Below are 13,803 nucleotides of genomic sequence, written 5' to 3'. Positions count from 1 at the left end.
CAGGGTTTCTTCCTCTTAAGAAGTCAGCCTCTTTTGGGGCCTGGAGTGGGCAGGTGAAGGCAGGTTGGGGGGGTGGGCAGCCTACCTGAGCAGATCAGACTGCTACTGGCAGGAGCTGGTTCTGCTGCTGCTGTCCTCTTTGCACGCTGTCACTTTTTTCCGTGCTTGAGCTGCTGTCAGGCAATGCCAGGAAGCAGTTCTGTTCGCTGATGTAGCAGCAGACAAGCAAATAGTTTTCTGCTGAGCCGTTAAGTCGAGTCAGTTTGTTTTGCAATCAGATGAGCATCAGTCAGTACAAGGAGGAGGTGCTGTGGAATTGTGTGCCAGGAGCTGTGGGAGAGAGATGAGCGGGGAGTTGGGCTCTGCTTATCCATGGCCATGAGCCATGCTCAGCTATGTCATGCATCCATATTTGAAGGCTGAACAAATAACTGAGAATCTGACATTTTTCTCATCTGCCAGTATTGAGTTTATAATACAAAAATCTTTCTCTGAGAAACATGACATCCGGAGTATCAGACTGGTGCATACTCTAAAAATAATGTTTCCTAAGTACATCATTGCTGCCAGTATGAAAATAGAGCTCTTAGCAGAATTGCAGTCTTGTTTAGGCAGTAGCTTAAGCCTGTGTGAATTTGAGGGAGGCTCAAAATGACAAACCAGCTTTTCAAGTAAGGCTCTCTCATTTTCTGCTTGAAGTGCCTTTAGAGATGTTGGTATGTAATTTTTTCAGATGTCTTTGATTCTGCGATTATTTAGAGTCCTACCTGAAGTCCTCCTTCTTGTGACTTTTGTGTCTCAAGGTCTTTTTCCTGTCCATTGGCATTGTTAATCTTGAAGAGAGCATTCATACATTGTCTCCCAAGGGTGGGGATGGCCATTTTCATTTCTCTCTCTCCCTAGCTCAAGCAGCAGTTCAGGCAGCTCTGTTAATTCCCATCATAGTTGTTCTGGTGGGTTTTTATTACAGCTATTTGATCTTTTTATGGCTGTTGCTCTCTTGGTTTTCAGTTTGTTTGGAGTTGAAAATGGCTTCAGTAAAAGATCCGTGGGAGAGAGGTGTTTGGAGATGAGGGGCTGCCAGCAAGTATTTATTTGTCTTCGTATTTTTGTACCGTCGTGTTACCTGGGTAAGCATGTACAGGTGAACTTTTAGTACTTGATATGTATAAGAAAAACTCCTGCAATCTGTGAGCAAAAGTAAAACAAACAAACAAAGCCAATGAGCAACCAACTAAAAAACTTGCAAAAACAAAAACAAAACAAAAACAAAAAAAACCCAAGCCAAATAACTCCCCCTCCCCCAAAAAACAAAACCCCACAACAGAAACCCAGTCTGTACTGTTACTGTGCTTGTACTCAAAGTGAACAGAAAATCTCCCTTAAAGCTGAAAGGGCAGTTGTGTTGGATACCAGGTTTAAAAGAAAAGTCCTGTGGTTAGCTGTTTTCTTTCCTTCTGGAAGCTTCATGGAGATGGTATGAAAACAAACCCAGGAAATGATAGATGTTCTTTGTGTCAAAAATGCCTTGGTGTGTGTAATCCCTCTTAAGAAGGTTTAGAGTACTTAAGTAGGTGTAAACTAAGTTAACTAAACTTGTTTTTACAGCTGGGTTGACTGCAGACCTTTTTGGATACGTTTACACCAAGTGCATCAGTTTGGTAGTTTATTAATGTAGTGGCTTACATTCAAGCTATCTAACTTTAATTGTGTATGTTAAATTGATGTTTGCTTTTAGAGTGTTTTAAAAGCACCACTGCTGTTAAGACCTTACTTACCTAATTTAAGGGCTGTTTTGTAACCTGAAAAGTGTCTGTTCTGTCATTCATTCATTGAGCTGCCTCTGAAATGTATTTGGTGATGTATTCAAAAAGAAAAAAAGTCAACCATGGCACTTTGCAGAAGGCATTGAACTAAATTGGTTGCTACTTGAAAAGACTTCTCAGGAAATCCAGTCAAAGATAGAGAATGGAACAGAGTGAAAAAGAAAATCAGGTAGCCTTTCTTCTTCTGTCTGTATGCTGTAGAAATTGAAGTTGGCAATTTTTGAGAGAGTTTTGTGCAAATACAGGTTCACAACCTATACAAATAGCCTACGTTGCAATTAGTAGTAATTTAAAGTCATCTAATTGCTGGATGTTCGGCTAGGACATATAGGTACTAATCTTTGGTCTGAGGGCTTCTTTTGATGACTGTAGATGTATTAAAATATAAGAGAACACATAGCAAGTGGCTTCTTGCTTTAATTTCAGATTATGTTGTATTTGGTTGCCAGTGATTGTAACCTTGATGAATAGAACTCCCATCCCTTTCCTGGCCTACATCAAGTCCTGGATCTGAGTTGCTGTCCCTGGAAAGATGTGGGCTCTGTCTCAAAGTGAGAAAAACAGGTTGGCAGGTAACCCCTGCTGTCTCTAGCTCTACCTTGCTACTGCATTCAGCACTCAAATTCCATATTTTATGGCCATACTGTTTGGAAGTGTTGGACTTCAAGTATCCTTCAGTATAGCAATGAATATTCATGTTTAGAGTGATGCAATTTTTTGGATACTCTCTTCTGGTGTGTTGACAGTCAGGAGGGAGAATGCCTAATTCTGTAGTCTGTGTTCTGAGGTTTGGGTTGAGATTTTATGGTATGTAATACAGAACTGTCCTTTTGTCATAAGCCACTGAGTTATTTTTATTTTCCTCACATGAAGCTAGTGCCATAATGACACCAGTCCAGTACCATAATGTGGGTGGCAGTTGATTTGTGTCGAGTGATGATGTTTCCCTCAGGTACTTTGGCATCCTTGATGAGTCATTGCTCACTCCTGTAAGGATTAGGCAGCTGCTTGCACGTGTATCTTTCCTTCCTGGTCTTCCCATGCCAATAGATTTAAAAAGTGCTGTGGCAGAAGATGTTAACAAAGAAATAGTGATTTGTATCTACCAGGTGAAGCAGTACTATTGCAAAGGTCTATGCTTTTTTTACATTAAATTTAGTCTAATGCAAGGACAGATTTTCATGAGGATCCTGTGCCTTCTGACAATTGAATGTGGTTAGCTAAAAATGAGATTGTGCTCGTAGTTTGCTACATTAAATCAGATTTAGATGGGAGTCTTTGTAGCTCTTAACTGTGTGGATTAGGTTAAGAAATCCAGGAGCCCACTTCCTTGTTTAGGCTAAGCAAGCAGCAAGTGACCTCAGGGCACTTCTTCCCACTAGGAGATGAGAAAATAGAAGATAGGGGATAACGAGCTTGCTGCCTGCACTTCAGAAATCCCGGAGGCGTTTGTAACTGATGTTGCAAACCTCAAGAAACTGAGAGGCAAGTGGCTTAATTGCTGCTGCTTCCTTCCAGCATCTGCGTAAGTTCCAGTTCCAAACCTTTTAATTACCAGCAAGAATGTGTGATTCTATTCACCCGAAGTTGTGATCTTTTTACTTTTGTAAGGACTGCTTTGTGAATTACTTGAACTGAGGATTGCAAAATTAAATTAGTCTACTGCAACATAGCAGTAGAGGCTGCCTTGGAAATTAATATGCTGTGTAACATTTGTAAATCTGAGGTTACTTAAATTGTGTATTTCATTGCAAGGCTTCTCTAAACTTCCGTGTCTGAACATGCTTATTTGGAATTGCTGATTGTGAATGTAGCCTGTTTAGTAATTTGATTCTATCAAATCATGATATGAGATTGTATCAACTGCTTTGTTAGATTGCCCTGAAGTCTTGGATGTCTTTGGGTTATCTCATTTATTCCTGCACTTGACCCCACCCCCAAGCACTGGAAGAACAACGCATAGAGAGAGTGTGTTTATCTTCAGTATTGCTTGAACACAGTGTCTACTAATGACTACTTACATGCACAAATGTGCCCTTACATCTTATTTTCAATTTAACTTGCATATTATGTAAGCTGAAGTGTTGTGAGGTCTCTTTTTTTAAAAAAAAAAAAAAAAGACGTGTGGTCAGGTTTTTGGTTTTCCACATCTATTTCAACAAAGCTCTATTTTGTTTCTGGAAGAATGCCATGTAAAGCCATCTGACAAGGTAGGTCATAGCAGCAACATTTGTAAGCAGCTTGCTGATGGTTGATATGCATTGACTGTAAATCTCTTGTTTGGCAACGTTTATGGACAGCTGTTGTGTAATTGATCTGAACTTTCTGGTTTAGAAGTTGCTGAAGAGCACTTAGTGTGGATGTGGTCTGTGATCAGTTATGAGAGTAGCCCTGGAAATCTTTTTTTCTTTTTTGCTTTAAGTTGTTTTTCTTCCCCTGTATGTTAATCAGCAGTTGTAGCCTGATCACGGCGGTTGTCCCTAGTGGTCATTTTCATTAAGATAAGCAATTTGGGATGCTTGGTGCTGGCTTCTCTGTGTGCCTCGTTGAATGCTTTGATAACTTAATCCTGATCTCTGGATAAGTGATTCTGTCTGAAGGTGCTTACAAGGTCTTTTTTTCTTTTGACAGCTGGGAAGGAGAAACCAAAAATGAATGCAGAAGAGCTACAGATAAAAAAGGTTAAGAAGAAAAAGAAAAAGAAACATAAAGAGAATGAGAAGAGGAAGCGTCCAAAAATGTACAGCAAATCCATTCAGACTATCTGCTCAGGACTGGTTTCTGATGTTGAGGATCAGGAAGCCAAAGGCATCATAGATGATCATCTTAAGGATTTCAATGGGAAAAATATGGATCCCAAGAAGGACTGTGAGTCCAAGATACCAGAGAACAGTGAGTTTCCATTTGTCTCGTTAAAGGAGCCACGGGTTCAAAATAAACTCAAAAGGTTGGACACATTGGAGTTCAAACAGCTGATTCATATTGAGCACCAGCCTAACGGAGGTGCATCAGTTATCCATGCCTACAGTAATGAACTCTCCCACTTATCTCCTGTGGAGATGGAGAGATTTGCAGAAGAGTTTGTGGGTCTGGTTTTTAGTGAAAATGAAAACTGTGCAGCTTACTATGTAATGGGTATTGTTCATGGGGCAGCTACATATTTACCTGACTTTTTAGACTACTTTTCGTTTAATTTTCCCAATTCACCAGTGAAAATGGAGATTTTGGGAAAGAAAGATATAGAGACAACGACTATGTCAAATTTTCATGCTCAGGTAAGAGGTTATATATTTTACTTTCTAAAGTCGTGTAACGGTTTCAAACAACTGTGAATGGATTTTCTTAGAATGCAGTCACCATTTAGCTGTGCTGAGTGGATGAAACAAGACTAGAAGCAAGGTTGTTCTTTGTTAGTTCTGCAGTGCTGAGGAGCTCATTAACTGAGGAAAAGTGCATTTTGTGTGGGAGGGGAAATGTTTGCATGCATGTGGTTGTAGGTTTCTTTGGATTTGTCACTGTCTGAAACCTAACTGAGTTTCTGAGGGCTAAAATGACTTAGCTGCAGCTCTCTGAGCATCTAAACTGTAGCTTTTCTATATGAGCTTCTTCATAAAAACTGAAGTACTTTAATACATCAGAAAATCGTTACACATAAAACCTTTGTAGGGAACAGTTAAGTAACTTCGTATGTAGTTTGAGGCTTCTAAATCTGTTCCTAAAGGAGAACTTGACAGTGGTTCATAGAGCTATTAATTTGATCCTTCCTGGTTGCATTTGCCCTCAGTTAGTTGTATTCCCTTGAAAGCAGTTAAGCCATGTGGCAAAATGGCAGGCATCTTCTGAATCAATTTCTTTCTGTTTTCATTTTCAGGGAGAGATGACTGTATAGTCTCACAACAGTCACTACTGTTAACACCACTTCTGCTATTTATAAATTTGCTGTAGATGATACAAATAGTCTGTATGCAGCAGTAATGTATTTCAGGTCCTGTAAGCTTAGGAAAAAAGTACTTTTCTAGATTGCAATCTTGGTAATGAGAGTATTGTGTAAAGCTGTTAGAGATAACCCAATACTATTTATGAGGATACTTAGTCCAATTTTTCTGTCTGTGTCAACTTTAGTTCACAATTAATTGTTTAAGTTGCTTAGAAATAGATTCCTGTTTGTGAATATTAAATGTTGTTTGGGACACCTATTAACTATTTTAGTCTTATTTAGACTGTTATGAGGAGATCAAATGTGAGTCACACTGTGTTTGATTTAAAAAGATATGCTTTTGTTTTTACTACATAAATATTTGTATGGAGCACTGCTGAAAAAGTCATGCATGTCACCTGCAAGTGTGTATAGAACTGTATTGTTGCTGCAAGGGAATGCTTGCAGCCCTGGTTTAAAGAAAAGAAACAAACAAAAGAAACCATCCGCTGCCACAGAATGTGAATGTTCTATAAATCCACTAAAATGTTCCTGAGTTTCACCAGCAAAGCAATGATTCTGTTTACACGATACATTATGGGAGCTCCCTGGAGCTGTTCTGTCTGATGCCATTTCACATAAGGAAGCTGGATCTGTGTATGTGTTTCTTGGGCAGCATCAATGGAAACATAACCTATGCTATTATCCATCTTAAAGATATACTTAAGAAATGCCTGGACTTGATTTCTGTGAATTGCAATGGAACTGTTACTGGTTAATTTGATGTTACAACAGTAATATCCACAGCTGAATCAGTTTTGTGGTCATTGCTTTTGAGATCATTTCCCTACCCTACTGTAAGTAAAGGAAGAACAGAAAATGTAGTGGATGAAAGAGGCTGAACTTCACATTGTAGCATTCAAATCATTCATTGACTTCGTAGTCATCAAATCTACATTTTCCTTGTCTAGAGGCTTAGTTCTGCTGTCTTCCTTTTGTTTTCTCTACTTTTCAGCAAGCTTTTGCAGCTTTTTATCACTTGTCAGGATTTGGTTGCATGACGGAGTGCTTGGCTCCTATTACAGTTTTGTTCATGTAAGAGGTGCCATGTGTATAAATGATGTACATACGTCTATGCCAGACTTCTTCATATGGTCTTTTACACAGCATTACTCTTATCTGGAATACAGTGGTCAATACCTTGGTTGCCTAGCTATTGATTCTACTTTTCCTTACTGCTGTTACTTTAAAATCTTCTGTCTACATACGTTCTCCGTGTTACCAGTTGACTTGCTGCAGCTTAGGTTTCCTTAGCTCAGTGTTTCTTTTCTGACTGGGGCCAGTATCAAAGGTGTTTGGAAGGAGATGGGAAGGAGTATGGGAACGTAGCAGTGGTACTGTGCCGCAGGGCTCACCCCCACAGGTGCCAGAGGGCCTTTTCAGGTCTGAGGGCTGTGAGTTGTGGTTTTGACCTTTAGCTGTACTTCTGTTGCATGAATCTCATTCGTTAGTATCACCTACCTCTTTTTTTTCTTTTCAGTTTTCTGTATCTAAATTTTTAAAAAAGTACCAAATGATTACATAACTTGTTACTTTTATGGGTGCAGTTTGATATTGTTTTCCCTTCTTGCTGAATTCTTTGTTGAACTTGAAGAGGTTAAGTGTTGTTGTACTGTATTGCCTTGAAATTTTAAAGGTAGTTTCTCTTCCTGCATTGCAAAAGCTCTGTACTCTTGTTATGTGGTGCTCTGAGCTGCCTGTACAAAGATGAGTGCATGCCCAGGTAGGAGCTTAGTGTATCTGGTTTGCTTTGAATATCTGTCTCAACCTTCTTTAGTATTAATTTTAGTATTAAACTCAGCTGTTGCACTGTTAGTTTGAACTAAAACACTGAAATGAGGCCGACATTAGTAGGTGAAGTTCTTTGGTTGTTTTTGAGACCTCTTTGTGATGTGTATAACCAGTCTGACAAACCTGACATGTATTTAGAAAGACCAAAGTGTATGAAAAGTCCAGAGGAGGAGGAATGAGTTAAGCCTGTAGCACAAATATCAGAGTATTGTATCAGAGGTGACTTTAATTTTTTTTTCTCTTCTTCTGGATTCTTTCAGTACTCAGTGAGCTTCAACCCCATTTTATCAATTTCTTTTTCCGCTGTGTTGGATAGAAGTGATGTATTTTCTCTTGTTGGGAGATTAGAAATGGGGTGAAGCTTGTGAGACAAGTTACAGTAGGTTTGAGTTGGGATTGGTTCTGTCTCATCAGAGTGAGCTGTTAAATTTTGAAGAGAGAGAAACTGGAGAGTTGTACATCAGCCATCTCCAGTCTATGCTTAAGCACTGCTAAATAAATTAATATTTTGTTCATATAACAATTCTTTTGTGAATCATTTCTTGATTGAGGCTTGATAACTCCATTTCTATAACTAGACAAAATGGAATTAGCTCAGGTGTCCATCCCTGCATTCCTTCATCCCTGTAGACTGATAGCTGCATCAATTACCCGATAGCTTTGAATCTTACCAAGTTCTTAGGAGCATTATGAAGAATGCTCCTGAATGATCAGCTTTTGCCACCTGCTTGGAGCTCGTGTCACTTGAGATTAGTTTGTTAGCGCTGTTTAGGCAAACTACTTAACGTTTTGAAGCTGTGACTGTGTCCTTGTGCTGGGCAGCTGCAGACTTTGTATCCTGCTAAAATCTCAGAGCTCAGGCTTCATGTTCAATTGTAGCAGTGCTTACTGGGTTGATTTATTTTTTTTTTTTCCTGCTCTTCACCCTGGTCGGAGAAGAAGCACTGTTTGTGCGGGTAGAAGAAGTCCTGAGCAATACAAAACAGTTCCTGTGCTTCAAGGCAAGACTTGACTGTGTTTGAAGCCTTATCTGACAAGTCCTTATCTGATGTGCTTGCTGAGATCTCTAGGTGATTCCACACTTCCCAAGGGAATCTGGTGAACAATCTCCTTGTTTGTCCTCTTACCTTAATCCTCCCTCTATTCCTTTTATTCTTATCAGTAGTGGACAAGACAAGCACCACGTGCCTCTCTTTCAGTGTTTTCCCAGTTTGACACCTTATATCCTTAACTGATACACTCTTGCTGAGCCCTCTTTACGCCCTCTTCAGTCAATCCTTCTCTTTGGTGTTGAATTTAAAAAGAAGACCAGTGTCTGTCTGGTATGTTGCTGTTGTAAAGGAGTATGAGAGGATTGCTTCAGGTGGCTCACAAATGATTGCTCTTGGTTGTTTACTCCTGCCTTTCTGAGCAATCTATGATCTGTTGTAGCAGCAGCTCTTGCAAAGTGAGTCACTCCTCTTTTCATTTTTATGTGCAATCAATTATGTGTAGATACAGCTGAGTATAGTTCTCTGCTTTAATTCAAATTGAATTACATCCTGTGCATTTAGATCCCTTTCAAAGATGTTGTTTTGAACCTTTCCTGTAGCAGGGAGGTTTGGTAAGTGTACACTGTTCAAAGTGTAGTATCACAGTGCAGGGCCTTTCATATTGGTATTTATGTGATGAAATGGTTCCACTGTTTGCAGTTACTAGATTCTGTTTCTATCCTTTGAAAACGCCTATGCTGTCATTGAAAGAAAGGTTTGTTTTTGTTTGGCTTGATTGTTCTTTGACACATCCATACTTTCAGTTTTACCATTTTATTTTTTAGGCTGAAACACTTGGCTTATTTCCCCCTTCCCGCCCCCCAGGTGCATCTAGGACAAGTGTTTGTGTCTTGCTTCTCTCACCACCTGTTTGTATAAGGTTGTGTGTTTATCTTACACTTGAAGAGCGTGTTTTGAGTTCTCACTGAATTGCTGCAGCTTGCTTTCTCTGTTGGCTGCCTGCTTTGTTACTCCAGGAGAGGTGAGGATGATCATCCTGAAACCCATCTGATTTGGGACAAGCATTGTATGTTTTGCACCATTTGAAGTGTGGTTGTACAAGTTGTCAGAGCCTGTCTAGCACCTCTTGCTGCTAAGAGGATGTCCTTGTTCTTGCTTCCAGTTGTGTGTCCTTGTGCCAAGCTGTGGTGTTTCTCAGCCTCGTGGTGAGCCAATTTGGCTTGTTAATCCAGCTGAAAATTTTGTCTGCTCCCACATGGCTGGTTTTATTGTTAAGTCAGCAAATGATTTTAATTTATGGTGGCAGAGGGACAAGTGCAAGACTACACAGTCAATCCCATTCTGTGACAGCAAGCGATTTACTGCTTCAGAGATATAATTTGACCCTTGGCACCTTCGGAAGTCTCATATTCCATGTTCCTGTGTTAATTGGAGTAGATGCTGGGTATTTGGGTAGTGTAAAGAACAGTGAGTATGCTAGAGGAAAGAATGCAGTGGTGATGACTCTGATGTTCACGTAGTCACTTTTCAGGTGAGTGGTCATCCTTTCTTTCTGACAGTTCTGGGAATCTTTTTCTTTTATTTTTCTTTCCCATCCTTCTCTTTTAGCTCTTGCAGGTTTATCTTTGGAGAGATGTTCCTGATGTTCACTCCTTTTGATTTGTCAAATCCTGCTTGCTTGAACATACTTTTTGTCTGTTCTCCTACTTGAGGGGATGTGCTGAAAACATTTTTCTTCCACAGAAATTGAAGAGTTTGCATGCTATTTCATTTTCGTACCATTAAAGATTTGTCTGTTTTCACATATTGCGGTGTTTGCCTGTATTCAGTGGTCAGAGGAATTCTTCACATTATATGTTATATGTATCACATCAGTTGTTTCAGCTTTCAGTAGAATTTCACTTTAGGTAGAATTCACCTTGCTTTTAAGCTTTCTGAATGTTTGATTGGTTAAAGCTGTAAAGGTTATTAGTAGATGCTTGCTGTTACACAAGTTTCCCTATAATAAGGTTTTTTTTCCTCTTAGATGATGACGAAATAGATTTTTTTTTTTAGCTTAAAACACACGTTGTACCATTGTTTGTTTATCTCATAATGTGTAAGATTCTGCAGAAGACTTCTTTGATGGATGGTGGCAGCCTACTGTCTTCAAAGCAGAACTGTTCTCATTTATTCAATGGTGTTGAACAGAGGATCAGTTCACATGGAATGACATCAGAAGCCTACGTTATTTGTTTCGCATGTAAAAGTTACCTTTCAACATGGCTTGTAAACAGTGCTACCAACAGATACCAAATGAGTTGTATGTTGCTTGTTCTCATTGGGGTATTTTGTATCGAGGGAAAAACGAACTAAACAAAACTGTCAGGGTATGTGTTGGAAACATGGAGAGAAACTGAGACTGAACGTTGTCAGAGCTCTTCTTGAGTTAGAGGTGTGTAATAGCTACTTTGCCTTGGCAAGATTGTTTTATGTGAAGGTTGGAATTCTTTCAACTACTGCACTGTATTTTGTGTCAGTGAAATACAGAATATTAAGTCATCATGCTTTTAAATAGTTGGACTATCTGTCCTTCGTTATTTGAGGATTTCAGCTGTGATGTGAATGAAGTATGTGAAGTGATAGTATCGACTGCAGTCACAAAAGGACACTGGTGGAACTGTACTGTAATAAAAATGCTGGGATGCATCTCCTGAAACTTCTGTTCAGGAAGAGGCATACCGTGTGTGTGGTGTGAGGAGGTGGGCGATCATCTCCGTCTGGTGGCACAGCTAAAGGAGGAGGTAGGAGGATCAGGGAACATGATGGAGTGAGATAACAAGTGGAGCTGCTCCCTGCTATCCCTGCAAGAAAAGCACTGGGGGATGCTGTGCAAGTAGTGGTGGATTTCCTACTCTCTTGTCATCGGACAGGAGGAGGGGACTTCAGAGAAGGGGAGGAGTGGAAACAGGTCCCTGCTTGGGGTGGCAGGGAAACCCTCTCCCTGCCTGCCTTGCCTTCCCAGGTGCCCTTACACAGTAGTGTGAGGCTCTGCAATGTGAAGGACAGCTCGGTGGGGATGTTGAAGAAGATCCATCCAGAGAGTTGTCTGGGGCTGTCAGCCAGTCAAGACTGCCAGTGCATGGAATGAAAGAAGGGTGGTTGTCACACATGGCTCCCTCTGAAGGGAACGGAGGGCCAAATAAGCTAACCAGAGCCACAGGGAAAGTCTGCTGTCTCCCTGAGGCCTGGGTCACGGACATTACTAGGAAGCTCCCTGATCTGGCATGGCCCTCTGGTTATTACCCATTTCTGGTAGTTGGCAGAAGTGAAGTCATGGGGAGAAGCCCGAGGGCTCTTAAAAGGGCCTTTAGGGCTGAGACTCTAGTGGAAAAAAGAGTGTTGATCATATTTGGAAGGAAGGATAGCCTACTCAGGAGGATTACAAAGATGTTGCTAGGATATGCAGAAAGGATATTAGAAAAACAGAGTGAATCTTAGAATCATAGAATGGCATGGGTTGAAAAATACCTTGAAGATCATCTAATTTCAACTCCCTGCTATGTGCAGGGTCACCGACCACCAGACCAGGCTGCCCAGAGCCACGTCCAACCTGGCCTTGAATGCCTCTTGGGATGGGGCATCCACAACCTCCTTGGGCAACCTGTTTCAGAAGCCCTATGAAGACTTATCTGGCTACCGCTGTTAAAGATAATTGAGAATGTTTTTACAAGTACATTAACAACAAGAGGAGGGCCAAGGAGAATCTCCATCATTTATTGGATGTGACAAGGGACATTACCACTAAGGCTGAGGTTCTCAATATCTTCTCAGACCAGTTATCTTCAGAATACTCAGCCCCTGCCCTTAGTCTAGAGTTCAGGATGCTATAGTCCTGCAGTTGGGCTAAGTGGTCTTCAAAAGTCCCTTCCATATGAACTTTTCTGTTCTAATCCAGTATGGGAGAGAGATGAGGTAGCAGATTCTCAGGAGCGGCTGAAAGTCACTGTGTGCTTACTTGCAGCTCTGAATCACAGAGTGTGTGTGCTGCTGCAGGAAGATGTAGTGGAAGAGAGTGAAGAGCTACAGCTACTTCAGAATACATTGCTCACTGCCAGCTTCTGTCTCCTGTGGCAGACTTTGTGTTTGTTCTGGCCAGGCATTCATTGTTATGGCCTACCTCTTATTTAAATCTCTTTCTTAAGATAAAAATAAATAAAATTCAAGGATGTTAATGCAAGTGCCAGCTCAGTGTCCTGACCTAGAGTGGCAGAATGCTAAGCTACTTATACCAGTGGAAGACCCATCCACTTGCGTATTAGGTTTATCAGTAAACTGTCATTGATACATTTATGACTGTCTGTACTTTCAGAAAGTGTTGTTTGGGTGCTGTAGAATGGATCTATCCAGTAAGCCATAAATGAAAAGCATGTGTGCCTTACCTATCCAAGTGCCTTCGTCCCGTGAGCTCCTGCCACTTAGTGCCAGTGCAGACAGCTGAGGACTGACTGATGGAGATTCAATAGAAATGACTATTTGCTGTTGTTTTGTAACAAAATCAGCAGTGTCAGTGCAAGAGAGCTGCAGGAATGTATAATTAAGGATTTGGGGAATAGGGAAGTGCTGCTCTTCTCAATACAGCTGTCATGGTTGGCCATCACATTAACTCAGACATTCTGTAAGTCGTACTGTTTGACAGTCCTCTGTGGCCTGAGTGTGTGTGACTGAGTTGATTGGAAGAGGGTTTGGCTCTAAGTTTCTGAAAGGCATCTTGTTACATCAGTGTAGCTTCTGAGGAGGGCGCAGTATTGTTCTGCGTTGTATGCTTAGTCTTTTCTGGAGTTGCTGCTAATTATCCTCTGCCCTGCTGTAATTAATGGGAATTTTAATAGTCTGTTTTGGGTGAAGACCATAATTAAGCTGTGCTTCATTGTTTTCCCTGCACTTTTTTTGTTTCCTTGCTTTGGATGCAGAATGCATAGAGATGCAGTGCAAGAGAAATGCTGTACTTGTTTGTGCAGTAATCCATCTGCTCTTCCCTCTGTTTTGATCTCGGTCATATTTCATCTGATAATACTGCTGTGTTGTTTAGCCTGTTAAATAGGAAACCAGAAGGGGAAGTGATCCTGATCAGTTTTGTGCTTAAGTGTTTTATTCATGTAATAAGACAGATAAGATTACTTAAAAACAGAACAACCTTAATGCTGTGTTTCTGTTTGAGTTTTAAAAAGCTTTTTTT

General features: G+C 40.5%; 1 protein-coding gene across 1 annotated transcript; it reads left to right on the top strand.

Annotated features, from left to right (window-relative positions):
- Positions 1 to 4,447: 4,447 nt before the first annotated feature.
- LOC104915313 (lysine-specific demethylase RSBN1L-like) lies at positions 4,448 to 13,797 on the top strand. The gene is made up of 2 exons (XM_031553005.1): positions 4,448 to 5,101; positions 5,698 to 13,797. Exons 1-2 carry the CDS (start codon positions 4,478 to 4,480, stop codon positions 5,713 to 5,715), a joined length of 642 nt encoding a protein of 213 aa, XP_031408865.1. The 5' UTR covers positions 4,448 to 4,477; the 3' UTR covers positions 5,716 to 13,797.
- The last annotated feature ends 6 nt before the right edge of the window (positions 13,798 to 13,803 follow it).

This window comes from Meleagris gallopavo, chromosome 1, assembly GCF_000146605.3.
Source record: "Meleagris gallopavo isolate NT-WF06-2002-E0010 breed Aviagen turkey brand Nicholas breeding stock chromosome 1, Turkey_5.1, whole genome shotgun sequence".
Taxonomy (NCBI): domain Eukaryota; kingdom Metazoa; phylum Chordata; class Aves; order Galliformes; family Phasianidae; genus Meleagris; species Meleagris gallopavo.
This window is presented reverse-complemented; position numbering and strand designations above follow the sequence as displayed.

Bases quoted from the DNA above. Each gene is read 5' to 3' on its own strand.
- LOC104915313 (XM_031553005.1), top strand. From the start codon at position 4,478: ATGAATGCAGAAGAGCTACAGATAAAAAAGGTTAAGAAGAAAAAGAAA.